Source organism: Pseudorasbora parva, chromosome 1 (genome assembly GCF_024679245.1).
Source record: "Pseudorasbora parva isolate DD20220531a chromosome 1, ASM2467924v1, whole genome shotgun sequence".
Lineage (NCBI taxonomy): Eukaryota > Metazoa > Chordata > Actinopteri > Cypriniformes > Gobionidae > Pseudorasbora > Pseudorasbora parva.
Window position 1 is genome coordinate 8,149,834 of NC_090172.1, and position 27,413 is coordinate 8,177,246.

The following is a 27,413-nucleotide window of genomic DNA, read 5'->3' on the forward strand; positions in this document are numbered from 1 at the left end:
TGAAAGCTAGAGCTTCCATATGGACCAATCCAATACTATCTTGTATTATGATTGCAACACTCTGGGCCACCCACTCCCGGTCCTGGTCCACTTATTGTTCACATTTGTATTTTAACACCAAAGAGACACCTAGTCTTAGCCTCAGACATCTCGCCCACTGACCGTTGACTGAAGGTCTGATGCATATGGCATACTTATCTGGAAACAATTCAGGAGTTTCGAAGTCGTCATCTGATTGATTGAAATCTACAGGATGTCTGTGAGACGAGTGTGTTGCGTTCTTTAACAGTCCGATCAGAAACAAATGCTGTGACGCCAAACTCCCTAGTTGAAGAAGAACGCCATTGTGTTTACAACTGTGACAATGTGCTCTTACCAGGATCAACTAAAGGCTGGAAGTATGTGAAGTTCGCGGCTCCATTGTTGCAGTAAACTTAAAGAACGTTCATGAACGAATAATTTGTAGATGCACACTTGTCTGTTTTTGCAAGGACACCGACTTTACTTTCCACACCTCTAAACATGACACGAAACAAAACGAACTGTAAAAAGGTTGCGTTACATGTCAGTCAAATTTCCTCTTGGGCCGTCCTTGACCAATGAAAGCTGCAATGGAGTCCAGACCTTCTGCCATTAGTCTGAAGGTCTGGCTGCGCAAGACTAACAGATACCAAACCTAAGGGCATATGGATATGTTCCCAACCTGACTGGTATATTTCGTGACAGAACTTACCAAACATCCAAACCAATACTGTGTGCTGGTCTAAATGCACTCAATGTATGTGTGTATCCTACATATCATGAAATCTGACCACCTGAGAACTCGTGAAGTGCTTATACAATGCGTAAAGGAGTCAAAACAGCAGCAGGAATCCCTCAGGAATCGCGTTGCATTCATATTTCATTCGAACCTCACCAAAGTTCATTTGGAAGCAGACAGAGATCCATCTTTTCAGCGCTCTCTGTCCTCTTGTTTGATGCACACCAGGGTTCATATGGCAGCGCTAACACTTATTCAAATGAACCGCACTAACAGAGCAATCGCACCAGGGCTCGTTTTAATTGAACCAAACATGACAAGTGTGAACACACCCTAAGCTGACATGAGAGCAAATAGATTATCTCCATCAACACTGTACTGAAAATGTAGTACATTGACTAATACAGATGAACACTGATCATCGCATAACTTACTGTATACATGGCTGCTCTAACCTGAAGCACACTAATCTAGTGATACATTTACTTTAATTAATGTTCTATAATAAACAAATCTCTGATTGGATGAACCACATTTGAAGCGGTTCATATTCGTACTAACTTCTACTTAGTTCTTAGTTCTATACTAATTTCTATATTAATGTACCAGATTGTAACAATGATCCCTAAACAACATACAACCTGGATAATGAACTGCATTTCTCAGTGTAAAATTTGCTTAATGTCTTGTATTATACTGTATACGACACACATATGATATTCACATACACTCTTCATCAAGACATCGCTGAAAATGCAAATGACTAATACTGTATGAATACAGATCATCTTGTTTAGTATTTACAGTAATTAAAACCATTAGGTTATTCGTTTAACTCCAACACCTTTTTCAACACGTTTGATTTGTTATAGGAACCATGCCCACATAAGGTTAAGTGTGAGTGAGGTGTGAACACACACACTCGTAAACAAACGCTTGCTTACAGCATTCAGCATGCCGCTGTTGCTCTCCGCTCTCTCAGTCAGTTGTAGTCTCAGCTGAGCTATAGTCTCTTCTGAACCCTGTACCTGAATAGAGGAGAAACAAACTTTGTTAAGATTGTCTTTCTGAATGATAAAGGACAAACAGAGAGGAATTTAAAGGTGAAGTGTGTAGTGTCTGTGAATTACAAAAATAGAATTACAAAAATAAAGCATATTTTCAAACGACCTTGCAAATACCCATTTCACTCCTCTCCCAATTCAAACATCACAAATACAGCTCTTACAGGTGCTTGTGAAGGCATGTCTCATCTGCCGTCTTATGTCTGCAATTTCGGAAATCTTATAAGATCATTACAAATCACACTATATGACATGGATCTAATAAACTTGGGTATGTAGACTGCACGATGATGATACCTATTGAACCATTGACTATGTCGGAAGTTAGAATAGAAGAATAAAACGTCATAAGCACGGACTAGGGCTGGGCGATATGGCCAAAATTTCATATCCCGATATAGCTCATTTGATATCCCGATAACGATATACATAACGATATAGCAACCTTTCTATTAATTCAGTTTATGAATAGTCTATACAAAATTGCAATGTGGAAATGCAGTTTGAAATGATATACAAAACAAATAAAGGTAGTATGGACTACATTTTTATTTTATTTAGAACCTTTTTTTAAAGCAAGACTGTTAGTAAAGTTAACACCTGCCTAGGGATGTTTACCGATGAACGTTTGACCGATGGCTGACCGTATCAACGTTAACCGATCAAAGTTGTCGGTTAAAATAAATAAAAAAGTGATCTCTAAATTAGGCTATTATAGACAGTGGACTAAACGCTACTACAGTTGGCCGTCTCATTCCAAAATCTTTTTGTGTGATTGAACATATCCCTCGCACTCAATTTTTCATAACTTGCCTGTTTGTACTTAATAAACCAATAAAAACATTTGGCGCGAGGTCACAGCGTTTGGGTTTGCGCGCTCACAAGGTTTGCAAAAAGTAAACACTCGAGGTTAGAGCCAGAGCAGACGACAGTATGAAGCGTGCATTTCGCTTAAGATGGGCTTACATTTGGAAATATATTACATCTTCATTTCAGTGGTAACACATAAGGTGTTGATCGTCTTTCTTTATTATTGTTAGCAGTAACGTTACCTCAAACTAAAGCGGCGTCTCTTCGGAGCTGTCATTTTCTTAAATGAGCCGCGGCAATGATTCAAATGAGCTTCTAAGGCTGGACAAACGCCTTTATTTTCAACGCGATCACCTTGTACCCAAACCATTTCGAAACTAAGGAGCCATTTGTCCTCTGATTACAAACAAGCTCCTTTGCGGCGCGTTTGCGGGACTCGTGTTTCGCGCTGTGGGGGATTTTAAAAAAGTGACGTGAGTGGAAGGGAGGCTGCAGCGCGTGTGTGTGTGAGTAAGAGAGCGAGAGAGAGACAGAGGGAGCGCGTTTATGTATTGCATGGGCATGCCATGGCGTGAGGTGCATCTTGACATAAAATTCTGCCATAAACGCCTTATCGTGGCGTAAGCGATAGAGCCTAATATAAAACGATAGACATTTTCTATCGTCCAGACGATATATTTCGTCATATCGCCCAGCCCTAGCACGGACTATGACACACGTGGTAAACAAATACATACAGATGAATCACACTTTGGCAATTGTGGTTTTTATGTGGTTTTATTTGGTTTTTTTAAAAGAGGAAGAAGCAAATGAGGAGGTTATGGACATGATCATGGCTAGCGAAAAAAGGCCAACTTGGCATGCCAATTTTAGTTGGCTACGCACAAAAATTAAATTTGGACTGATAGTCTGAATGTAGCCTAAATGCAGCACATTTTGGCTTGCACTTTTGTAACCAAAGCTAAATGGTTTTTTTTTCCACTGTAACGAATCAGTCATGATCCAACAGTGGTTAAACACCCTCTGGCTCCGCCTGCAGCAGTAGCCACGCCCCCAAACTATCGGAATGATTAAGCTGGAGAGAGATCTGAGAGTTTGCTTTCAAAGTTTTTCAATGAACCAAAGTTTCCATGGTGCTCGGACGACACAGCGTTTATACTTTTAGGGGAGATAAACCCATTAATGGCATACTAATGATAGTAAATGAACAATAAAATCAACTAAGATAATTTTATTTTTTACATACAAAGATCTTTCACATACTTAAAGGTAAACTTGAGAAGATGTAAACTTGCAAGATCTTCAATACAAATACTGTAAATGTTGTTTTGTACAAAAATGTTGCTGTGATAGTAAAAACCCTTTAGGTTTTCCATCCTCATAGGTTTATTTGGACATCACTGTGAGAACTAGAGAATGCCTGCTGTAGTTTTAACAAGTATTATGCGTGTGAAAGACTTCTTCAATCAAAACCTGACATGCCAATCTTTCATCCAGTCATCTGGGCTGAAGGGGAACACTGGACTGATTGAATGATTTGCTCTACAGCTTCACCCCTGCAGTGTTTCTGTTCTCACACTGAACCTCCTAAAAAGTCAATGAGATGCTCATCACAGTAAATTCATTGCTCCCTCACACTCATGGAAAGGGGAGAGGACTATATAAAGAACTGTGTTCTATATGAAGCAAAGTTTATGTCAAATATGTGCAAGGATAATGGGATAATGGACAATTGCACTTCAAAAAGAATTTAAAACTGGGGGATAGTATGATAAATACTTTTATTCTGCAAAAGCAAAAAGAAGTCTCATTTAGTATTTGTGCAAAACCTGTGTGTGAACCTGCTTGCATAGAATTCATGATTCATCAGTAAGTTCATACATACACTGCCATTCAAAATATATGGGTCAGAAATATGACCCATAATATTTCAATTCCGCAAAGACACATTCACTGGATCAGATTATATCAGAAGATTTCTGCTTTAAATAAATGCTATTCTTTTGAATTGTCTATTAATCAAAGAATCATGAAAGAATATTAAGCAGCACTGTTTTGATAATGACTGTTTCTTGAGCACTTATTAGAATGATAGAGACACTGAAGACTGGACAATGGCTGCTGAAAATTTAGTTTTGCCGTCACAGATAAATATTTAAAACTGTATTAAAATACAGAATAGTTATTTTAATCAAATAATATATTTATTTATTTTTATTGTTTTTAATAAGAGACTTCTCTCAAGAATCTTACCAACCCCAAACTTTTGGGTGGTAAGAAAACACAACTAGGTCTGGAAAAGTCTATAGTGTGTCTGCTACCTGCTGTTGAAGCTCTTTGACTCTGGCCTCCAGCTGAAGCAGCTGTTGAAGCTGCTGGAGCTCGTGCTGTCCTTTCAGAGACATCTCCTGGTGTAGCTCAGTGATGACATCCTGCAGTTCCAGGATCAGAGCCTCTCGCTCCTCCACCTGCAACACATGACCGCTGCCATGTCAATAGACTGTTATCCATGATAGTTATGTGTTGACTTGGATGGCTATTTGTGATGGTATTAAATATTAACAATGTCAAAACAAACACTCGGCCACTGTCAGATCACACACATAGGTTTGGGTTTCAATGTAGTGACTGCTGCAGTGACATGTTCAGCCTAACAAGCATGTATATATGACAAGTGCGGGAGTTGGAAAAAAAATCCCCATCAAATGTCTGGACAATGTCCATGTCATGCCATCATGCAAGTGCAGCTAAATCAGATTTTGTGTGTTCAATATGAAAGATGTCATAAAACTACCTACCACAACATCAACTATGTTTTACAGTATTTGACAACCTGCATCCCCATTAGCTTCATGTTTTGTTAACGTGCACTACACACTGTGCCATGGCAGAGAAACAAAAGAAACAAAAGCGCAAAATACAATCAAGTATTTTACATATCTCCGACAGTAGTGTATGAATGGGTCATTTAGGGGCTTTTTCTCATTATGGATATAATTAACATTTGTAATTAAGGAATAGCCCTTAATTATGCACTGCTGGTCAAAAATTTGGAATGATTATTATTTGTGTAATTTTAAAAGAGTTTTCTAATTTTTCTTAAAGGCATAGTTCACTCAAAAATTTAAATTTGAAGTTTATCTGCTTACCCCCAGGGCATCCAAGATGTAGGTGTGTTTATTTCTTTCTTCAGTAGAACACAAATTAAGATTTTTAGCTCCAAATTTTTCCCTTCTTTTGTTTTTCTTTTTTTCTTTGTTTTTCTGTTTTTTTTTCTTTTTCTTTTTTAGCAAAAAGACCCTCTGCTTAAAAAAAAAATGTTTTATTCTAGCTTCATGCATGTTTTTTTTAATCAACACTTGATTGTGAGATTGTGATCAGATTCAGAATGATGATCAAAACATAAATGGAGTAGATCAAGTACATCAGTGCCCTTAAAGTTTGCACATTTCTGTAGCTTGTCCTGGGTCTACATTTCACAAATGACCTATCGGTAAGCCCCTCCCCTCAAACGCAGATGAGCCAATAGCAGTTGAACATCAGTTGCACGGGCACCGGAACATCTTTAGGTTTCAGCGCCATAGAGAAACATTGGAAAATCTGATGCTCTCATCGGTTTGATGGTGTTTGTTCAACAAAAATGGTAAAACGATGTTCCTGGGTTACTGTAACACTCATTGCAGGTATCCTGAGAGGATTTTTTTTTGGTTGTTTTTTGGTGAGACTTTTCCCTTACTGTTTTTCAGATACTATGTATTCAGACATACTACTCTTTTGCTGTACTGTTTTCCACATTCTATACAGTAGGGAATTATTCAATTTTGAACAGAGCATTGATCTCTTAGAAGTCATTCTAATATGCTGATTTGGTGCTCAGTTTGTCAGCAACGTGTTGCACAGACAGATGATGAAGAAAAATAACCTTCCAAACCTGAGTTTTAATGATAATCTAAAGGGTACAATATAAAACAAATGGTATCTACAAAAACTCATGAAACACTCAATAAACTGAACACAGGAAAAGGAGGAACTACACAAACAATGTAAATAAAAAAAACAGCAAACTGATCATGTGGGTAAACATAGAGACAAAGGAGATGTGGTAAATTCAACTTTTAAAATAAAAAGGGATAGTTCATAGCCTAGAAATCTAGATGCACCCTAGCGGCAGCAAATTTAATCTGCCCACGAGTGTCGTCTAGCAACTTTCAATACCCTTCTGAGCTGTATTCGCCTAACTTTTGCCGGGCCAATCACATCATGTATAGAGTCGGTGGGCGGGGCCATAATGACGACGGCAGAGTTGCGTTTGCGTGCTTCTAGTAAACACAGAAACTGGCGAACGGCAGTCTTTCGAATACGCTTTGACCGCGACTCTGGAAGACTTGGAGTCACGCTTAAGGGAACACGTTGCTTCCCAAAAAGGGAAGATGTGTTCTGAGTTTTGCCGACCGGATACGGCGAATGTTTAATCAACAAGCTCTGCTTCACCTTCGTTGCTCTGGTTGGTTGTGTACCGTATCTTATCCTATCGCGTGCAGAGGGAGTTTGAAAGACAACCGTTTATCCCGCCCCTCGGACTGAGCCCTGTCTATGGTGAGTTTCCAGACCAAACATCTTGATGTGGGTCTGGCTTGTCAGGCTAGATAGTTCATCCAAAAATGAAAATGTGATGTTTATCTGCTTACCCCCAGGGCATCCAAGATATAGGTGACTTTGTTTCTTCAGTAGAACACACATGAAGATTTTACAATTCAAGTGTAAAAAAAAAACATGCACAGACAAATCCATATTAACCCTGCGGCTCGTGATTACACATTGATGTCTTAAGACACGAAATGATTGGTTTGTGTGCAAAACTGAACAGTATTTATATCATACTCTCAGTTTTCAATAATGTAATAATACAAAATGTTTCTTGAGCCCGAAATCATCATATTAGAATGATTTCTGAAGAATCATATGACACTGAAGACAGGTGTAATGATTCTGAAAATTCAGCTTCTAATCACAGGAATAAATTACATTTAATATACATCCAGATGGAAAACTGTTTTTTTAAATGATCCCCATTTACAACCATACTGAAAAAAAACCACACCCATACCCAAAAACTTTATATACAGAAAACGTACACTCTAATGCATTCATGTTATGAATGTAAGAAAGTGTAATGCGCAATATGGCGAAATAAGTCCCGCCTTCTAAATAAGAGGCAGTAGTCTTTTGGTAAAGTCATTGCATGACTGCAGCAGCCGATTGAAGCTCTGGTTCCTATAGAAACAGCCAGTGTTCTGTGACGTGTACTTAACTGTGCATGTACATTAGCCTGGTCCATCCTGAAAAATGCAGGTTGGAGAACAGTTTTGGAGAATTTGATGCTTCCACAGTCAAAGAGATGAAGCTGCACTTGCATCCCCGAGAGGTGCTTCAAAGATGGCCACAGAGTGAAATGACTGGTCTTAAATGGACTTTGGTTTACCTCAGGCTTTATTTTACTCATAAATCGTAAAAACCCCACTATTAAACCCCACAGGAAAATCTCAAAAGGAAACATGTTTTCTGACATCATCCCTGCACCACTCTATATGTTATGTTTTTACTGTATGTTTTCTATCAAATAAATGCAGCCTTTGGTGAGCTTTAGAGACTTCTTTATAAAACATTTGAATTATTTAAAACATTTGACCAGTAGTGTACATGACAGAAACACGGACCAATGGAAGAATAGGTATAAAAACCCAATTCATCTTTCTGAATCCTACAGGGTTGTTGAAGAGGGACATCAACACCTTTACAAAGCTCCACATATGAAGTGAATGTATCAATATGAGAGATATGAGACCATTCTGTGACATCTTAAATATTAATCTTGTGAAATTGCTTTGCATGAAGAGTGTGTCATGGCGGTGCATGCAAGTGAACCCCAGGGATTGCATGAATCCATTTTCTACTGCTAAATTGGCCTATGCAATTGCGGGTCACAATATGAGATACAGTGATAGGTGCAGCAGAGAGAAGTGAGAAGACACAATAGGATTTGCCTCGATAGTAACAATCTGACTGTGAACTACTTGAAACTCCCTGCAAAAAAAATTTATAAATAAATTCAAAAGGTCAAAGTCGAAATGAGTCTATGCACTGAAGAGGTCGATCTTATATCATAGAGAGCATAAGTGGGCACATCAGCGAGGAAAATCTTGGATAACACACATAAAGATGCTTTAATGAACATCTGAAATGTGCACCGATAAATCAGATTGTGATACAGAAGGGTTAGGAAATCAATTTCTCCAGGCACTGTCTTCCATCAGATTGAACATCTGATGTTGCTAAGCGAGTGAACTCATTTGAGAGCAATAAACTGAAGGGCTGTTATGTAAACTGTTGAAAGATCTAATCAAGACTTAATTGTGTTTAGACTGCTGTATGAAATCCACAGCAAGCGAGGGTTACAGATATTAACTGAAACATGAGTGAAAATGGAAAACTAACCATACATTTTGAGGAATTTCACTGTAGCTTATGGCACAATACTTCAAAATGATGATATCTCATTGTGCTTAAATTTATTTACAGTGAATTTTACTGTTTTGTTCTGTGGAAAATAATATTAATATATAAAGGCCGTTTCAGCAGTTTTTGCTCATACACTGACAACATTACACAACTATAAAGATATCATTCAGAATGTTGTCTTTTGTGTTCCACAGAGGAAAGTAAACAATACAGGTGTGGAATGACACAAGTAAGCAAAAACTGAGAAGGGTCGTTTAATTATTAAGAAAATAATGGGCTCAGCAAACACCAGGCCTCAAATGCTTTGATCACAGGACCACCCTTATACTAGCGGGCACATTTTTATACCATTTTTCCCCTTTGGCTGCATAATCAAGGATAATGTCTATTTTCGTTCTCAGCTGCAGCGCTGTACACTTGCCTTTGTTTCTTGTACTATGGGCACTGGGGTCTGGGCTCTAGGGTCCCATTAATTGGGTTATTATGCACTCTTCATTATTTCTAACCTAACGCTAAGACCATCCATCTTTGAACCACAGGACTTAGCTGGTGCCCGGCACCTCTGCATTAGGAGATCCTTTGATCTTTCAACTCTTTGAAAAGACAAACCAGGTAGGAACCCTAACCACTAAAGAGTCTAAAACACACCCAACAGCATTAAAAACCGTGGACGATCCATTGTATTCTACCCAAAGGAGAATGGTGAAGTGTATGCAACTTAATTAACTACAACAAGCTATAAACACACAACTTCAATAGCATATTGAGGAAAAGGGGATTAAAAAGAGCCAAACAACCTTATCTTGAGGAAATCAGGCCTTTCAGAGTAAATGGCAGCGTTTCAACTAGTAATTTTTTTTTTTTTTTTTTTTTGTAAAAGGTCCTTTGTTATCTCCAGACACCCAGAAAAGCCTCCTACTGACTCTATAGCTTTTAAGGTTCAGATCTTGGCATTAGCATGCTAATTGCAACTTTGTCTGCGGAGCTGAAAAGAAAGAAAAATGGAGGGAGAGAGAGAAAAAAAGAAAAGAAGCATTTTGTCCGGCTAGGGCCATGGGATTTATTTTTAATCAGGAGTTACAAATAGACTTTTTGTACAGAATTACATTATGCATCACACCTTCAACAAGGTAGAGAGTGTCTGAAAAATCACAATAAATAAAAGCTCACAACATGATACTCCAACGTTTGATAAATGTAAAGTGGTCTACACCATGAAATTTATGTTTAGAGATTATAAGCCGTGTGTTGAAGTGATTTTTTTTTAATTTACAGATTTTGTAATACATTAACATACTATATTAATAGAGTAATACTGTAGATAAGTGGCCTACCTGATCGGTTGTTATACAAGAGACTTTGTTAAAATAGGGTACAACAGAGATAAAGGCTCCATGAGGTAAAAGGCATTTGATTTTGATTTTTCTATAGCCTAGAAATTTAGACGCACCCTAGCAGTAGCAAATCAAATTTGCAAACAGGACATATAACAAATTTGGCTTATGAGCTTAAAACACCAAACTCTTGTCAGACCAATCAGATTGTTTATAGCGTTGGTGGGCAGGCTTAACATAATGATGGTGATGGTTCCATGTGCTACTTGAAAACAAAGAAGCTGGCTAACAGCAGCCTTTCGAATCAGCTTTGGTCATGACTCTGGAAGACTTGGAGTTAAGTTTTTTTAAATTGAGTTCTTTTTTGCTGCTTATTGTGCTTAAACATACAAAAACAGTCTTGGCAGGTATTCAAGTAAACACAGTTGTAAGTGAATGTAAACAGTTGAGAAAGAAAATGCATGTGTAACACGTGTGTCAGGTCTTAAAGTGACAGTAGCCCTGCTGCTAGAGCACGTTGGCGGGCCTTGTTTACTTGATACCAAATTTTGATACAAAACTGAATTATCTGACTAGTTGATAGCACTGTTGTTCTAAGGCCAACAATTTATACATAAATTCATATAAATAAAATGATTTGTATCCTCGGCTCATGTGTCAGCTTAGCCACTCTGAGTAAAGCTAGAACTATAGAGGCCTTATCTGTGAGTCTGCCATCTCTTTTCACTCCTATGCTACAATCTCACAAACGGCACACACAACACTGGGCTTTATGTCAATGAGCCATATTTGCCTGCACTGCCGCCTCCACCTCACTCTCCTTACAAATGCCAGAGGTCACTCTTTTCATTCAGGCAGAAATCAAAATGATAATGGCGGCTTGTTAAAAATTCTATTTGGATGTGCACATAGGCTACATCAAAAGGTGCTGACATGGAGTGGTTTGGGGTGCAGAGGGTTGTTAGCGATGTAGCTTACTGATAGCACACATCAAAGCTATAGAGAGAGGGAAATATGGGGTGGGGGTGGGATAGGACACAATGACTGTTCTGGGGATGTTGTAGTCAGCAAATGAAAATATACCAGGCACAATTTTACCGTTAATGCCTTGACATTGAAACATGAGCTATTTACCTTGGTAAAAAAAAAAAAAAAAAAAACACTCTGACTCCATCAGATCCATCTAACTCAAGCTGATGCAATGGATGCAGTTTGGGGAAATTATAAATGATAGCCAGACAGAAAACATGCAGAAAAGAAATAAAGCCAATAATGAAATAAATTCTCTAGTGGGCCATGAATAAATGTGAGCAGAACAAGGCCACTTCAGAAGACAATGAGGCAGAAGGGGTTTGCTAAAATTGGGATAGTCACTCCCCGGCTCCATTTTGATTCAGGTGCGGTCAAACTTTTACTGCTTTATCAAACCCATAAACACAGAGAATGCATTTCACTGCTTTCCTGGTAAAACCAATCCCAGCTAAGATTTCCACATAGGCCTGAGTCTGATTCCCCATGGCATTCATCTGAAGCAAACTCATTTAAGAGGACACTGGATACCAGACACACTGTATGAACCTGGATAAAGTTAAACTAAATATTTACAATATCTAGACCCATATTGCTCAACCACTGATTCCTCTAACATATAAGACGTCACTGTGTATGAGTTGTTGGTTAAAAAAATATTCCTATAAATCTGTGGTAGCTATCCCTGCCCCTGTAGGCTTCATTTCCAACTCTGCTCCAACATACCTGCCTGTTATCAAGTAACCCTTAAAATCTCGATCAGCTGGATAATGGCCCAGTTTCACACACAGATCTTAGCTTAAGCCAGGATTAGGCCTTAGTTCAATTCAGATTTTTAAGTAGCTTTTATAAATGTTCTTTCGTAAAAACATTTCTGGTGTTCATCTTGAGGGAAGTGTGTTTGATTAGGAACCGAGCTGGATTCTAAAAACGTATTGGTGTTTTAGTTTCCTAAAAATATGGAAAAAATAAAGAGTCTCATATATGTGCAGTGTCACATGGCTTTGTCACACGACTTTGTCACAAGTTTAGTACTTCTTTTTGCCATGAGATGATGGCTGCATCAAAGCTCGAAAACAAAAGGTTAGTAAAGTATGTTAACAAAGATGTGCAAAGATTTTTGGTACACATTATCTTTAAAGTGTCTAGTATTACTATATGAATTTACAATTATCCAGTTTTGTTGGGTGAAGGTTGCACTACAATGTTGCAATGAAAAAAATGACAGTGAATAATATAATAAATTAAAATTTGAAATGCTAAAAATTAGTTACAATATTGATGTTTTAATACTAGTTGCACTAATATAAAAATTGTATGACATATGTGATATAATTTTGAATTGTGGGGAGTTATATTTTTTATTTTTATTTTATCTCAGTATTCCTATCAGTGTAGTATAAGGGTTTTTAATAATAGTAACCCTATAATGTAATGAAATTGTCATGGACTATGTTCCATTCAGCTTAAACACTCCCAAGAAACTCCAGGACACAGATGATTAATTTTCATAAAGTTTACTGGGCATATTGTGAAACTGTAATACAATACAAATGAGATGTATATTAATATTAAATCTAAATACAAAGTAACAGAGAGAACAGCACGGATTATCTACACAGAACTGATCTATATGATAAACACAATCGAGCTAGTAAACAATCGGCAGTAATAAACATAAAGCTAACTTAGCAGTCTCAATAATCTTACAAAAGATGAAAATAGGCACCATCCTAATATTACACGATAAGAAATACTCACAGACGTTGCTTTAGCAAAAGGGAAAAGGAAAAAGCAATCGCCTGAGAAACAGATGACTGGTAGAGCTGACGCACTGCTGCAGCTAACCACCGCACGGCAATCTACTTCCTGATCATGCGCCGGTATTACGTGGCTATAGTTACAAAAATAAACAGATGACGCTGTGCTGCTGAAACAAACTCCCCGCTTGGGGTCTTTAAAGAGCCCCCATTAATTAACGAAATCAGGCTTTGGAGAAAAAAGCAAAACCACTTCTGTAACCTGCCAAGAAAATGTCTTTCTGGTTCCATCCTTGACAATTTCCACTTGAACTTTCCGAATCAATCCATCTTCTCCTGGAAAGGTTTTTGTGATGATGCCTTTAGCTCATTGATTTCTCCTAGCTTGATTGTCTTTCAAAAGAACAATGTCTCCTTCTTGGAGATTCGGCCTCTTTCCTTTGCCACTTGTGCCAAAGCTGTAATGTTTTAAGGTATTAAGGTTTCCACCTGTTCCAAAACATGTCTGCTAGGACCTGAACTCGCTTCCACTATTCTCTGATGAGATTTGCTTCCTCAAAGCTTCCTGATGGAGGAGGAGGTGCAGCACCCGTCTTGAGAGTCAGAAGCATCACTGGAGTGAGAATGAGAAGCGATTCCGGATCCAATGACACTGGGATGAGCGGTCTGGCATTCATGATCGCGGTTACTTCGGCCATGAAGGTGGTCAAGACTTCATGCAAAAGGTGAGACCTCCTCTGCTCAAGCAGCATGCAATCCAAAATACTACGGGTAATTCCAATTATATGTTCACACGCGCCACCCATATGGGATGCGTGGGGTGGGTTAAATACCCAGGTGCAGCTGTGTGTGTCCAGGTACTCTTCCACTCTTTTGAAACCTGGATTCAACTGGTCCATCTCCAATTCACGAGAAGCGCCGATGAAGTTGGTTCCGCAATCAGAGCGGATCTGCATCGTGGCCCCTGATTGCAAAGAACCTCCTCAAGGCGTAGATAAAACTGCCGGTACTCATAAGTTAAAGTTGTAGACTCCTCTTCTTGTATGGTGTGAGACAATTTCCCAGAATCCGAAGACGTTGACACCTACATAAGTGAAAGGAGGTGCTACTTGAAGCCGTTCTGCTGGCAGAGTGACCATCTGCTGATGTTCCATTTTTCCCCTCAGTTTTCTACAAATGACGTATCTGTGAAGCAGACTGCTGATGCAGCGTTTAGCTCCCACCAGCCAGAATCCTGCTGCTCGAATGGCCCCTTCGGTCAGATGTCTTCCTTGGTGTTTCACTGCTTCATGATAGTGAGACACAAGCAGGGTAGCTAGATGATGCCAACCAGGAATGATGATGGGATGAACCTCATTCATGCTCAAATCCGACTGTAAAATCCGACCTCCTACTCTAAGAAGTTGAGTGTTATGACTGTTGTGTACATAGACATAAAATCTTCTCTTGACTGGTTCTGGATGTATCCCAACATGACCTTGCTATCCGTGTAGAAGGTAATGTTGTCAAATGTTGTGTCCATCTCTGAAACTACCATCTCAGCAATCTCTGTGGCGAGTACAGCGGCACAAAGCTCAAGTCTTAAAAATAGTTAAATCAGGCTGAGGCCCCAACTTCGCCTTCCCGAAGACAAAACCAACCTCAGTCTGTTCTTGGTGGCTTGTCACCTTGATGTAGGCTACTGCTGCTATTGCCTTGACCGACTTGACCGAGTTCTCTTCTTTGAGCACCTGCGGTGGAGAAGGACGTATACGGGCGAGGTATCTGGAGTCCCTCCAGGTCCCTGAGTGACCATTTCCATCTAGTCCATTCATTTTCCATGTCTTTGGGAAGAGGTGTGTCCCAATCCTCTGCTTGCTTATTCAGTTCTCTGAGTATCAGTCTTCCATGAACTGTGATGGGTGCAAGGAATCCTAGAGGATCGTAGAGGCTGTTCACAGTCGGTTTCCTTGGGTGATACACACCAAACAGGGGCAGGTACCAACACTCTCGTCCAGGCTGAAGTGGCGGGGCAACTTCAGCATGTGCCTTCTTGAACATCTCCATAAACTGTAGAAAATCAGCTTTCATCTGTGGTTGTTTCCAATGAGCGCCGGAGCCAGACGAGGCGGTCGTAAGCCTGTTTCCTGTTGTTAGGCAGTCGCTGTCTCGGCACCCGGAAGGGTAAAGGTGCAACCCAACTGTTGGAGCTGTCCTGATAGCATTCAGCTTCCATTATCTTCAGAAACTCTAGATCATCCATGGATGGAGCGAGGTTAAGGTCATCAGTCTCCACTGAGCACCATTGAACCGCAGATGGAGGCTGGTGCTGTATGATGCTGAGGTCCAGATGCTTGACCAAATACCTCTTTCACTTTGATCTGGTTGTTGCATGGTCGAAGATAACTCGTACGACCATTCTCTAAGATGGCTGTTTTGTAGCTTCTCACCTCAAGTGTTCTGTGAGCGCCTCCAAGGCACACATCACAGACGACAACCCATCCTATATCAAGCCTTTCCGCAAACGGTGCATCTCCTGGGCTATTTATCTGTTCACGGACCTTGTGGGCTTGTAAGATGTCTGCCCAGTAAAAGGAGAATTTTGGCGTCCGGATCTAAAGGTGGAATCTTGTTAGCGATGCGCTTCAGGTGGGCATGATGGTAGGCTGCTTCCGGCGTAGGAATCTCAGAGCGAACGTTAGGGATTTGGTTGCATTCCAGGAGTGTAGGCAGGTCAATGCTTATTTTCTTGTCAACTGACTCCACAGTGTAACCGCTGGTTCTCCTCCCCGCCATCTCTGAATACCCAGCACAGGTATTGAGGGTAAAGGAAAAGGAGCTTCCAGAGATCTTCAAAACCTCAAAGAACACTGACCACAACAGGGAGCAATTGCTCTGTTCATCTAGTATGGCGTACATTCTCTTGGACTCCTCCTTGCAGCCATTCGGGAACACCCTGACAAGCACTGATCTTAGCACATGTTCTGGCACTCAATCCTTCACCACACACTTAAGTGCATGTCGACTTGACCTCCTGGATGTCTGCTTTGTCCTCCCCGCCATCCTCTGAAGTGGAAGGGGATGACTTAGATTTCCAGGTAGGTGGGTAGGGGTGAAGTGCTGTAACATGGGCTGCACTCCCACACTCAGTACATTTTATCTCAGCGGTGCAATTCTTTGCTAGATGATCTGTGGAGGAGCAACAGCGAAAGCAAATGTAATGCTCTTTCAAAAGCTGTTTACGATAATTTATGCTCTTCTCACGGAAGCCTCTGCATTTCCTCAGAGGGTGTGGTTTTCTATGCAGAGGGCAGTGTTTGTTTGGATCAATATGTTCTGTACTTTCTCTACACTCTGCCTTAGCAGTCCCTGAGACCTGCATCATGTCTAGATGAAGTCTACCAACACGGAGAAAGGTGGAACGCTAACGAGATGTTCCTGTTTGTATCTTGTGCCAAAGTAAAGCCACTTTTCTTGCATGTTGTATGGAAGTTTCTCAATAATAGGCTTAATACCTCTGGAGGTGTCCAAGTACGACAAGCCTGCAAGGTAGCCATCTTCTTTGGCCGCTTGTAGCTCTGACAACAAGTCGGCTAGATCCCAGAGTCTTTGTGGGTCCTTCGTTGTAACCTTCAGAAAGTTTTCTAGCCTTTTGAACAAAGCCTGTTCAACGGCCTCTGGTGAGCTATATATTTCGTCGAGGCGTTCCCATGCCATGGGCAATCCAATTGCTGGATCCTTAATGTTGACTGTTTTAATTCTTCTTACTTGTTCTATCGACTCTTTTCCTAGATACTTTGTGAGGAGATCGAGTTCTCCTGCAGCAGACAGATCTAGATCGGCAATAGCATTCAGGAACAATGTTTTCCAGGCCCAATAGTTCATTGGCTGGTCATCATATGCGGTTAGACCTGAAGTCACCAAGCTGTCATTATGTTGTATTGTTTGTAGAATTTTTAAGAATTTGAAATGTTTTATTTAATCAATTTTGGAATAAGCCTGTAACATAACAAAATGTGGAAAAAGTGAAGTGCTGTGAACACTTTCCGGTTGCACTAACTTGTAACAATACCTTAAAGTGAGCTTTACAGTGAAGAGGTATTGCTGACTTATGACTTTCACACACCACAGGGCTTAAGAACATATTTGTCTTTTCCTCACAGCATTCGGCACTCCACACTGTTGCATTATAATCGCATTACTCTTTCATAACTGAGATCTGATCCACTTAAGTTATCCACAGCATGATAAAGCCAGCACAGCACTGGCCTTTCCTGATGGGCGATACAAAATACTGCATGCTTCATCCAGGTCTCTCATTTCATTAGCTATTCTATGAATTTCCAATTAGGATGAGGGCAACAAGACAGAGCTTTCAGGTCTTTTATCACAAGGGACGAACAGGCCCTGTTCAGGTACTCTTATAAAGTACTGCTCCAATGCACCTTTGTTAGAGGAAGGGCATTGTCTGGGAGGAAAAGCATGCCAAACGTGAGCTGCTGCACCCTCTGAGTATTCCATTACGTGTAAAAAGAGAGTGCAGATAATGAGAGTCCACATGGACTGAGCATAACACCTAGACGGTACTGGAAGGAAGTGGCCTCATATCAAAGCAACTCTCATATTTTTTTTTTTTTGGTTTATCTATCTCTCTCTCTCTTTCTTTCTCCATCTGCTCTGATTTGGTTAGTGCTGGTTCCATGCCATAACAATCCTCTGGACAAAAAGTCTGCCTCTGATTATTAATAAACCTTAAGGCAGGCATCATTATTTTTTCAGCTAGTCCTTTTTTTTAATGTGCAGACAATACTTTTATACTTTTCCCAGGGGCATGAGCTCCCCATCTCTCTGTGATCTTATTAGCATCCCATCTTCTCCTGCCTGCTGACCAAACTGCATTGCTATGCATTTCTGTCTCTTTGACCTCTCTGTGGATGGAATTCATTTGGCCTTTCCATCTTCTCCTTCTTTGGGCTGATTTGGCTTAAGCAGGCAGCTGGCCATGGTAATTCCAGATAAACACTATTAAAGAAATATGGATAGTGGAAAGAGGATGGTGGATAAAAGAGTTGGGATATAGTTGTGCTTCAAAGAAGAATCATCAGCCGCTTATTACCTTCTGAATGTGGATGTATGATTTGGCCATGTTTACTTTATATGTATTCAGGTCTTGAATGTGTTTTTGTTTTTTTATTTCCAAAAAGTTTAACCTTGACAATAATTATTAAATGAGTCTACATAATAAATCTTTTATTTTATTAATAAAAAAATAGGTTAGGTAAAAAATAAAGTAAAAAAAGTGAAGGTATTGTGAAACAGAACAGCGCTTTTGTTATTTGTTATTCCTACTGTTATTCACTGCTGGCAAATGCTAGATGTCCTTGGTAGAGTCATTAACAAGACAGATAATCATAAAGAACCAGCGTGAGGCTTAATTTATTAATTATTTAGAAATGTATCAGGTTTATATGTTATTATCATGACAATAGTATGTCTGAGGCTTTGAATGGTACTGCTGTACCCTTGGTGTGGGTGCCAATATAGTCATCTTTTTTTTGTATGAACAGGCTTTAATTAACTTAACCGCTCATGCTAATATACAGTACAAGAAAAGCTAAGTTAGAAGTGTATGAACATCTGCAACCACCCAGAACAACCTAACAATCTATAAAGCTCTACCAACCATTAAAAAAATAGCACAAAACCAGGGTTATGGTCCAAAAGGGTTGTCTCTATTCTCTTAAAGAGTAACAGTTGTGTTTTAGGTCTACCGTGAAATAAACATTTCATGTCCCATTCCCATTAAAAGTCAGTTTCGCTTGTGCCATGGCGGATTAACTATTTACATGGTGAAATTTGCATGCGGAAAGACTACAAAAGATATTTCCTCAAAACAGCAATGCACCATGTGCCTGAACACACCTCGTTTTTCAGACCAGCAGACACATGGGCGCACAAATGGGCACAAATGCATTTGCTATTTAAACAATGTGGCGTCGGGCTTAAACTAGCAAAAAACAACATTTGAGTCGCGCATGGCGCCGCATTAAAGGGATACTTCACTGCCTTTTCAAATTAAACTATGTTATTCCCTTAACTAAAACGAGTTGATACATACCTCTCGTCTCAGTGTGCGTGCTCTTAATCTCTCTGACACGCAGTGACGATCTGATAGCATTTAGCTTAGCCCACAAAGCCCAGTTCATTCACTATGGAACCAAACAGAGATCTAGTTAGAAGTACCAAACACCTCCACGTTTCCCCTACTTAAATACAGTTACACGAGTAGTTGAACGATCAAGTATGGTGACAAAATAAAACATGGCGTGTTTCTAAACGGATTAAAAAGGAGAACTATAATGTATGGCGGAATAGCACTTCGGAGAGTACTTCGGCTCGGCGCAGTAAAAAGTCCCGGCCGAAACATCTTCCCACTCACTCAAATTGTACTCAAATATCTGTAGCAAACGCTGCACATTGGGTGCGTTTCCATGCAGGTTCTTAAGCCGATTATGCCCAATAAGCTGACAATGAACATGGTCATGTAAACACAGTAACCTGTTTTCTTTTATCAGAGTAAGGTCATAAACGGCATAAGCATAAACCAGTCGGAACAGGTAGTTTTTTGGCCTCTTACCTCGATTTCGCGCTGCATGTAAATGCATTAACCTGCTTTCTGTCGGCTTGTTGAATGTGCGCATGTGTTATAGGTGACAAAAACGCAAATTTAGAGCAGATTTAAACGCATCCAGACAGAGCGAGCTAGCGTTTTGCATGAAATAAGGACATATACCACAAACGCAGACTCGTTTAAGACCCAGAAAATTGTAAAGATGTGTTATTCTCATCAGATGTAGCAGAAGTAGAAGAGGTTCAGTCAAAACGCCTCATAACTGCATAAGGGATAATATGAGCCGTAAATCTCCCGCTGACACGGTGCACGCTTTATTTAACATCACAACTGCTAACGTAACATTTGAAAAACTCAGAGTCAGATATACGGACATTATTATTTTTGACGGCACTACAAGGAAATAACCCGGTTTATAAATAGTCACGTAAACGCGGTTTACTTGCGTTGTCCGTTTACTGGTTTGCATGTAAACGGGGAAAACTGGTTATTTCAATAAGCTTTTTTTTTTGGAGTTATCAGCTTACTGGTGTGCATGTAAACACACCCAAAGTTATCTCTCTTAACAACGTCAGATGTATAGTTGTAATTAATATGATTAGCCTTTTGCTTGACTATGTTATCAAACAGCTAATATGTGTTGCTAATGTGTTCCCCAGGATGTGACGCGCACACATTCAGCCATCCACGTGATGTAAAAGAAATTGTGATTCCTCAGACCAGGCCACATTCTCCAATGATCTGTGGTCCAGTTCAGATGCTCACATTCCCACTGTGTCATGACTGGTCTGCAGCTATGCAGCCCCATGCGTAACAAACTGTGATGCACTGTGTATTCTGACACCTTTTTATCAGAACCAGCATTAACTTCTTGAGCAATTTGAGCTACCACACGGGCTAGCCTTCACTCCCCAAGTGCATCAATGAGCCTTGGCCTTCGTTGGAGCACTTTTGATGGATACTGACTACTGCAGACCGGGAAAGGCCCCACAAGATCCCCACAAGATCTGCAGTTTTGGAGATGCTCTGACCCAGTCATCTAGCCGTCACTAGTTGGCCCTTGTCAAACTCGGTCAAATTCTTACACTTGCCCATTTTTCCTTCTTCTGACACATCAACTTTGCCAACACAATATTCACGTCAATATTCACTTGATGCCTAATATATCTCACCTACTAACAGGTGCCGTGACGAAGAGATAATCAGTGTAATTCACTTCACCTGTCAGTGATCATAATGTACATGTGTACATGATTTTTCATATCAACAGAAATATATACACCGGGATAACTTTCTCTTGACACTGCCCAAATTCGCAGCATGGATATGCTTAAGCCTGCCTAAACGTTGACATGATTGGTTACAAGGTAGTTTGTTATGTTGAGTTATGAATTTGTATATGGCCTGTCTTAAAGCATATTAATTAGACATATACAACATTTAAAAAAAAAAATGTTTTTACTTCACAAGGTCTTTAATATTTAATTAAAATAAAAAATATATAGTATTTTTTGCAATATTTTAGTTACAATTACACTATTGTTTATATTTACAGCCATAAAAGGTGTTGTAAAGTATGACAAAACTAAATGATGGAATTTCTTTGATTTAATAAAGTGCATGTAGTTTAGAAAAACCCATATATGATGACAATGTAAAACAATCACACACCGACAACCTCACTACTGAATGTTTTTGTGACAAAACCCAAAGTAGTGAGCAGATTTATTCCAATCCACTGGACACGTACCATAAGAGCAGGAGAGAAAGTAAAGGATGCTGTGTGCTGCTCTGAAAAGGACTCTGGGCTTGATGAGGTGCAGCAGTTGAATGATATACAGAGGCGAGCTTGGGCGAGAGCTGTCCATTAGTTACAGGGTCCTGTAATGTTGGGACTGCAGTACATTATTTTCAAATGCATCAGTCAGCGTTGTGCAGTACAGATAAATTCTAATGCCTCAGATATGTAATGCATACTCTCGCCACTGCTATATTACGTGATGGGTTAGAAGGGCAGAGCAGGCGAGGGTAAAAAAATGTAATTTATTTTTCACTGTGGCCAGTGTTCTTCCCATTAGCTTCAAACGTGAGATAAGTTATAGCTTTTAACAAGCACCTTTAGCCACCAGAGCACGCTGCACACAATCCCGTGGTGCTGAAAATGAGATTTAGAGGTAAAGAGAGCGAGGGAGAGGTCAGTGATGACCCCATGTATGTGACATGGCACAAGGACAAACATCGTCATACTGATGAGTTCAGTCAATACTGACTAGATTTTTTAAATTTTTGAAGAAAATGTACGTGGTTTCTAGGGTGCTCTGGTGGTCAATGACAGACACACACACACACACACACACACACACACACACAAAACGATCTTTGATTATTTTATTTTTTTGGAAAAAGCTTTTAACTAAACTTCTTCTCTATTTATTAATATTTGAAAATCCCAAATCAAAGTCACGTGGTGCAACCAACTGCACGTTTAGGGGGAAAAAACTAAAAAACATGAAACTATTTTTTTTTTTTGGTATTATATATTTATATTTTAAAACATTTTCTAAAATAATGATTAAGATGTGTCCATTTGCATGTATGCTTGTAAGGAAAAGGTGTTTTTAGAATATTTTTACATAATGGCTAGACCATATCGGGTTAGGCCATATCACACTTTCATTAAATTTAAGCTTAAGTCTTTCCAAACCTCACGAAACCAACATGAATGTAAAGAGTATAAGTTTCCAAGAACTTCTTAACTTGAACACTATTATTTGATCTAAGTGGTTACTCTCTGACATAAGACAAATATGACCCAAATCTATATGATATTCTTGTCCATAGATATGGCTTAGGTATATCAATGTAAATATCTGAGGGTTAATTTCTTTCTTTCTTTTTCATCCACTAGGTTGAAAGCTTAAGTCTGATTGCTCAGGGGGAAAAAAGCACCTCAGCAAGCCACACGATTTGAGGCATTATTCATATCTATAACACGAATGGTGCAGGACAAGATTTTCACCATTACTAATTGGAGGTCAGAAAACAGCTCTAGGAATCACTTCGTGTTTGGCAGACTTCAAGGGGAAGAGCTAAACACTGAACTGAACCACTGTCCCCAAGGCTGACAGCTGACATCACCAGATTCCCTGCCAGAGCACATCTCATGTGTGTATATGTATGGACTGAGGCCAAGGTTATCACAGCATAACCCAGAGGCAACAATTTGACAGTCTATTAGTAAGTATTCAATAACTGATGAAACAGACATGGTCTGCTTTAAGTTAATGATTCATACTCAGAGCTCGCTTCTAAATCACTTCTGAACACTTGAGAAGAGGGAAAAAAATCCTCCTCGTTCAAATCTGTAAAAGATAAGCGGCCCTTCAATCAAAGCCAGTTCTAGTCATATTGCATACATCTTGGTGTCAATTATTGACAACTGACTAATTAGTTGTGCCCTTTTTAAGCCTTTCTCTTAGTTTGGAGCTGTTTAAATCAATAGCAGCTCTAATGTCCCACCATTGTCTGTGAATGTGGAGTCCACACTCTAAGAAAAACAGGGTTCATTGGAGTTCTATATAGAACCACAGGGTTCTTTACTCAACTCCAAATAACCTTTTATGCTAAAAAGGTTCTATAATGACAAGAAAGAACCCTTTTTGTCACAAAGGTTCTTCAGGCTATTATTCATTAATTTAGTACACTATTCTGCAACATTGTAATTAAATTATTTTTTATTAAACTGTTATAGTTACTTAATATCACATTTTAATCACGCTGATTTTTGGAGGAGAAAAACTGAAATGGCACTCTTTACGTGTGATACTGATTAACTACATAAAATAAGATAAATATAGCCATACCTTTTCAAACCCTCATATCTTGAATTGTGATCATTCATAAGCATTCATGAATGGATTTGAATATACTGAATAATGCAGTGAAATGTTTGTCAACAATATGAAATATTTAATCCGAAAAGGACAAAACAAATGATAATGAATGAACCACTAAAAGGTTCCATATAGATCCTTTTCCTGGTTACAAAGAACCCTAAAGGGTTCTCTAAGATTGAACCCTTAAAAAGGGTTATATATAGAACCTTTTAGGGGTTCCAAAACGTAGCGCCAGTAGAACCTTTTAAGATTTTATATAAAACCTTTTCTTCTAAGAGTGCAGCCACATAGCAGGGCACATCTATCAAAGAAATGAAGACTTACACTCAAATTAACATGAACTGTTCATATTGCATTATTGTTTTAGACTGTGATCTTCATATACATATGACGCTCAAAAAAAATCAAGTAATATTTTATGTGAAAATGTCATTGCTGTTAAATATACAATCAAATGTATACATGCCAGTGTGTGTTGGGAAAAGATGTACTTATTATTATTATTATTTATTTATTTATTTTATATCATTTTAATAAATTTTTTATAAGTCAGTAAACAGAGGAAAAGGAGGGGAATAGGATCCTGATATGACCCGGGTCAGATTGAAACACGAATTCTAGTGAACTAACAGCTTTTAAAAGTCGAGATGAAACTGAAGTTGCGATAGATATAATATAATATAATATAATATAATATAATATAATATAATATAATATAATATAATATAATATAATATAATATAATATAATATAATATAATATATCGGAGTTTAACAGATCAAACAAATGTATGATGGAGACTTGGTTCTATGCATCGATTGTAGACTGAGGGTGTGTAAACACTTGTAGTTCAGTTTGCTTTAAATTAGCTTGCCTTGTTTAGTCAGGCCCCCCAAAAAAACAAAAAACATTTACGGTAGTCCTGGTCTGCTCATTGTCATTGACATTTTAACATCGAACCGAAAGATACTGTACCTAAAGGCATAAGAATATATTCACAACCTATTTGGTTGGTTTTTATTATGTATATTTCGCAACAGAACACATCGAATATCCAACATTGCTATGATGGTATTCTGACCAGCTGAGAACTCCTAACTCGAGGAGACGCGGTTCTGATGCCTGTACCGAACTGTAATGGGCCTGTCCTTTTTAGGGTCACATCTCGTGACATCATGTCCTGTTTTTGGTTCATTTACATGTCTTTGATCCATGTTGCATTCATATTTGATTCGAACCCCACCAGAGTTAATTTGGAAGCGGACAGAGATCCATCTTTTCAGTGCTCCTCTTGTTTGGTACACACCAAGGTTTAGAAGGGAGCGTTCACACTTATTCAAATGAACCGCACTAACAGAGCAATCGCACCAGGGCTCACTTTAATTTAACCAAACATGCCAAGTGTGAACACACCCTAAATTTTAAGGATGTAGGTGTTGCTTTCACAAATAGAGGCAGATGAATGCAAGCTATTATTATTACTATTATCATCATCATCATCATTATTATTTATTAATTATGACAATAAATTGATTCAAAATTATGAGATCAAATAAATATAGAAAGTCATGCTGCCTTTAGTCTTCTGAGCAAGTACACTTCCTTTATACAGTTTTTAGAAAACATATAGAAAACAATTCAGTCGCTTTGTTCTACTTATACAGTCCTTAGTTTGGTTCACTTTCACAAAGCAACATTTTTTAATAAGTTGTAAATAACCAAGAATATTATCTTAAAGGTGTGGTCACAGAGACATTTTGAAGGCAAAAAGGTCCATTGTCTACAGTGTTGCGATTCATAAAGTACAACTCACACAGAAGTCACTTTCAAACCAAACCAAGCAGTGATCAACTGGAACCCAGTTGCAAAATCTGCACAGGGAAATCTTCCACACTCAACTTCCGATTAAAATGACTGGATTTCGTGCACACACAAAACACACACACACACACACACACACACACACACACACACACACACACACACACACACACACACACACACACACACAAGGACAACACTAATAAAACAGCACAGCTTCATGCTGTATATGGTGTACATTAGCACACAAGTACCCCTACATGTATACATATATGTATGTTATTCATGAGGACCTCACCTCCCTTCAGGCTAAATGAAGGAACATGGACATGTTGGGTCTGAGCATCATGTCACGCATTCTCTCACCTCATTTTGTGCCAGCTCTGTTTACCACACATGGGCAGCATAAATGAATTATGGAGAAGCCCACAAAATACTATTAATTACAGATCCGCCAAGCACTGTAAATTATTCAGTCTTTTGCTTATGTAGACATTTATGGCATGCTATAGTTAACATAACTGCCTAACCAAGCATCAGATACCCTCAGGGGTATCTATGTGTTTCAGGTCCTCCTCACACTCAGGCAGGTGCAATACGCTGAATAAAGACACATGGGAGCACATTTACAGATGGAGAGCATAGGAACATGAATGAGGTCATGCACAGCATATAGTTATAGTTTTGTTATATAGTTACTGCCTTGATATAGTTTTGTATGGTTTGAGGAAAAGGCAATCCATTGTGACAAACTCTTTAAAAATGTTCATCCCAAGACAGTGGACAGAACCAAGAAAAATATCAATTCTAAATGTGTTTTATTCAGGACAAACCGTTTCAAACTAGACTATTTGACCCAGGCTTATTGGGAACAAAAGTCCATGTGGCGACATTTCTGCAAAATTATATTACATTGCTTCTTGCTGATTTTGCATCACTTTCAAAGTAATATTTAGTGAGTGACACTAAAAGCATGTTTAGTATGCTTCAAAAAAATGACACTGGTTGTTGTTCAAATTGCATCAGTGCGGAAATTAAATGTCAATGTCAGTTTTATTTATACAGCACCATTAAGCATAACGAAGGTTGGCCAATGTGCTGCACAATAAAAACATAACAATTATACAATCCAATACATTTATTAAAATATAGTGCAATATAACATCATCATTGATTTTATGCCAACTCAAAAATGAGTTATCATCAAAGTTTTAAAAACAGTGAAGATGCATATCTAAGTTAAGCAGAGCATACCACAATCTGGGGGCAGCTACTGAAAAAGCACGGTCACCCCTGCATTTTTAGGGATGTATAAATATCTCTGGGACATTGTTCAGTTTGTTAAATCCGAATTGTAAGGAGGAGCCAAACCATTTCACGATTTGAACACTAATAGAAGAATTTTGAAGTTCACTCGATAACGAAAAGAACATAAAAGCGTAGTGTGGTCCCTCTCTTCTTCTTCTTCTTCTTTCGGCTTTTCCCTTCAGGGGTCGCCACAGCGAATCATCTGCCTCCATCTAGTTCTATCCTCTGTATTCTCTTCTCTCAGACCAACTACCTTCATGTCCTCCTTCACTACATCCATAAACCTCCTCTTTGGTCTTCCTCTTGACCTCCTGCCTGGCAGCTCTAACCTCAGCATCCCTTTACCAATATATTCACTCTCTCTCCTCTGAACATGCCCAAACCATCTCAACCTGGCCTCTCTAACTTTGTCTCCAAAACTTTTCACATGTGCTGTCCATCTGATGAACTCATTCCTGATCCTATCCATCCTCGTCACTCCCAAAGAGAACCTCAACATCTT

The 27,413-nt window shown here is 39.0% G+C and overlaps 1 protein-coding gene across 1 annotated transcript in view; it reads right to left on the reverse strand.

Moving 5' to 3' along the window:
* Positions 1–27,413, reverse strand: part of LOC137040526 (polyamine-modulated factor 1-binding protein 1) — a 319,746-nt gene that overhangs the window by 222,458 nt on the left and 69,875 nt on the right. The window contains exons 3-4 of the mRNA XM_067416248.1: positions 4,956–5,102; positions 1,705–1,788 (exon numbers count right to left, since the gene is read on the reverse strand). Coding sequence (XP_067272349.1) covers positions 1,705–1,788; positions 4,956–5,102 — 231 coding nt within the window. The remainder of the gene's footprint in view (positions 1–1,704; positions 1,789–4,955; positions 5,103–27,413) is intronic.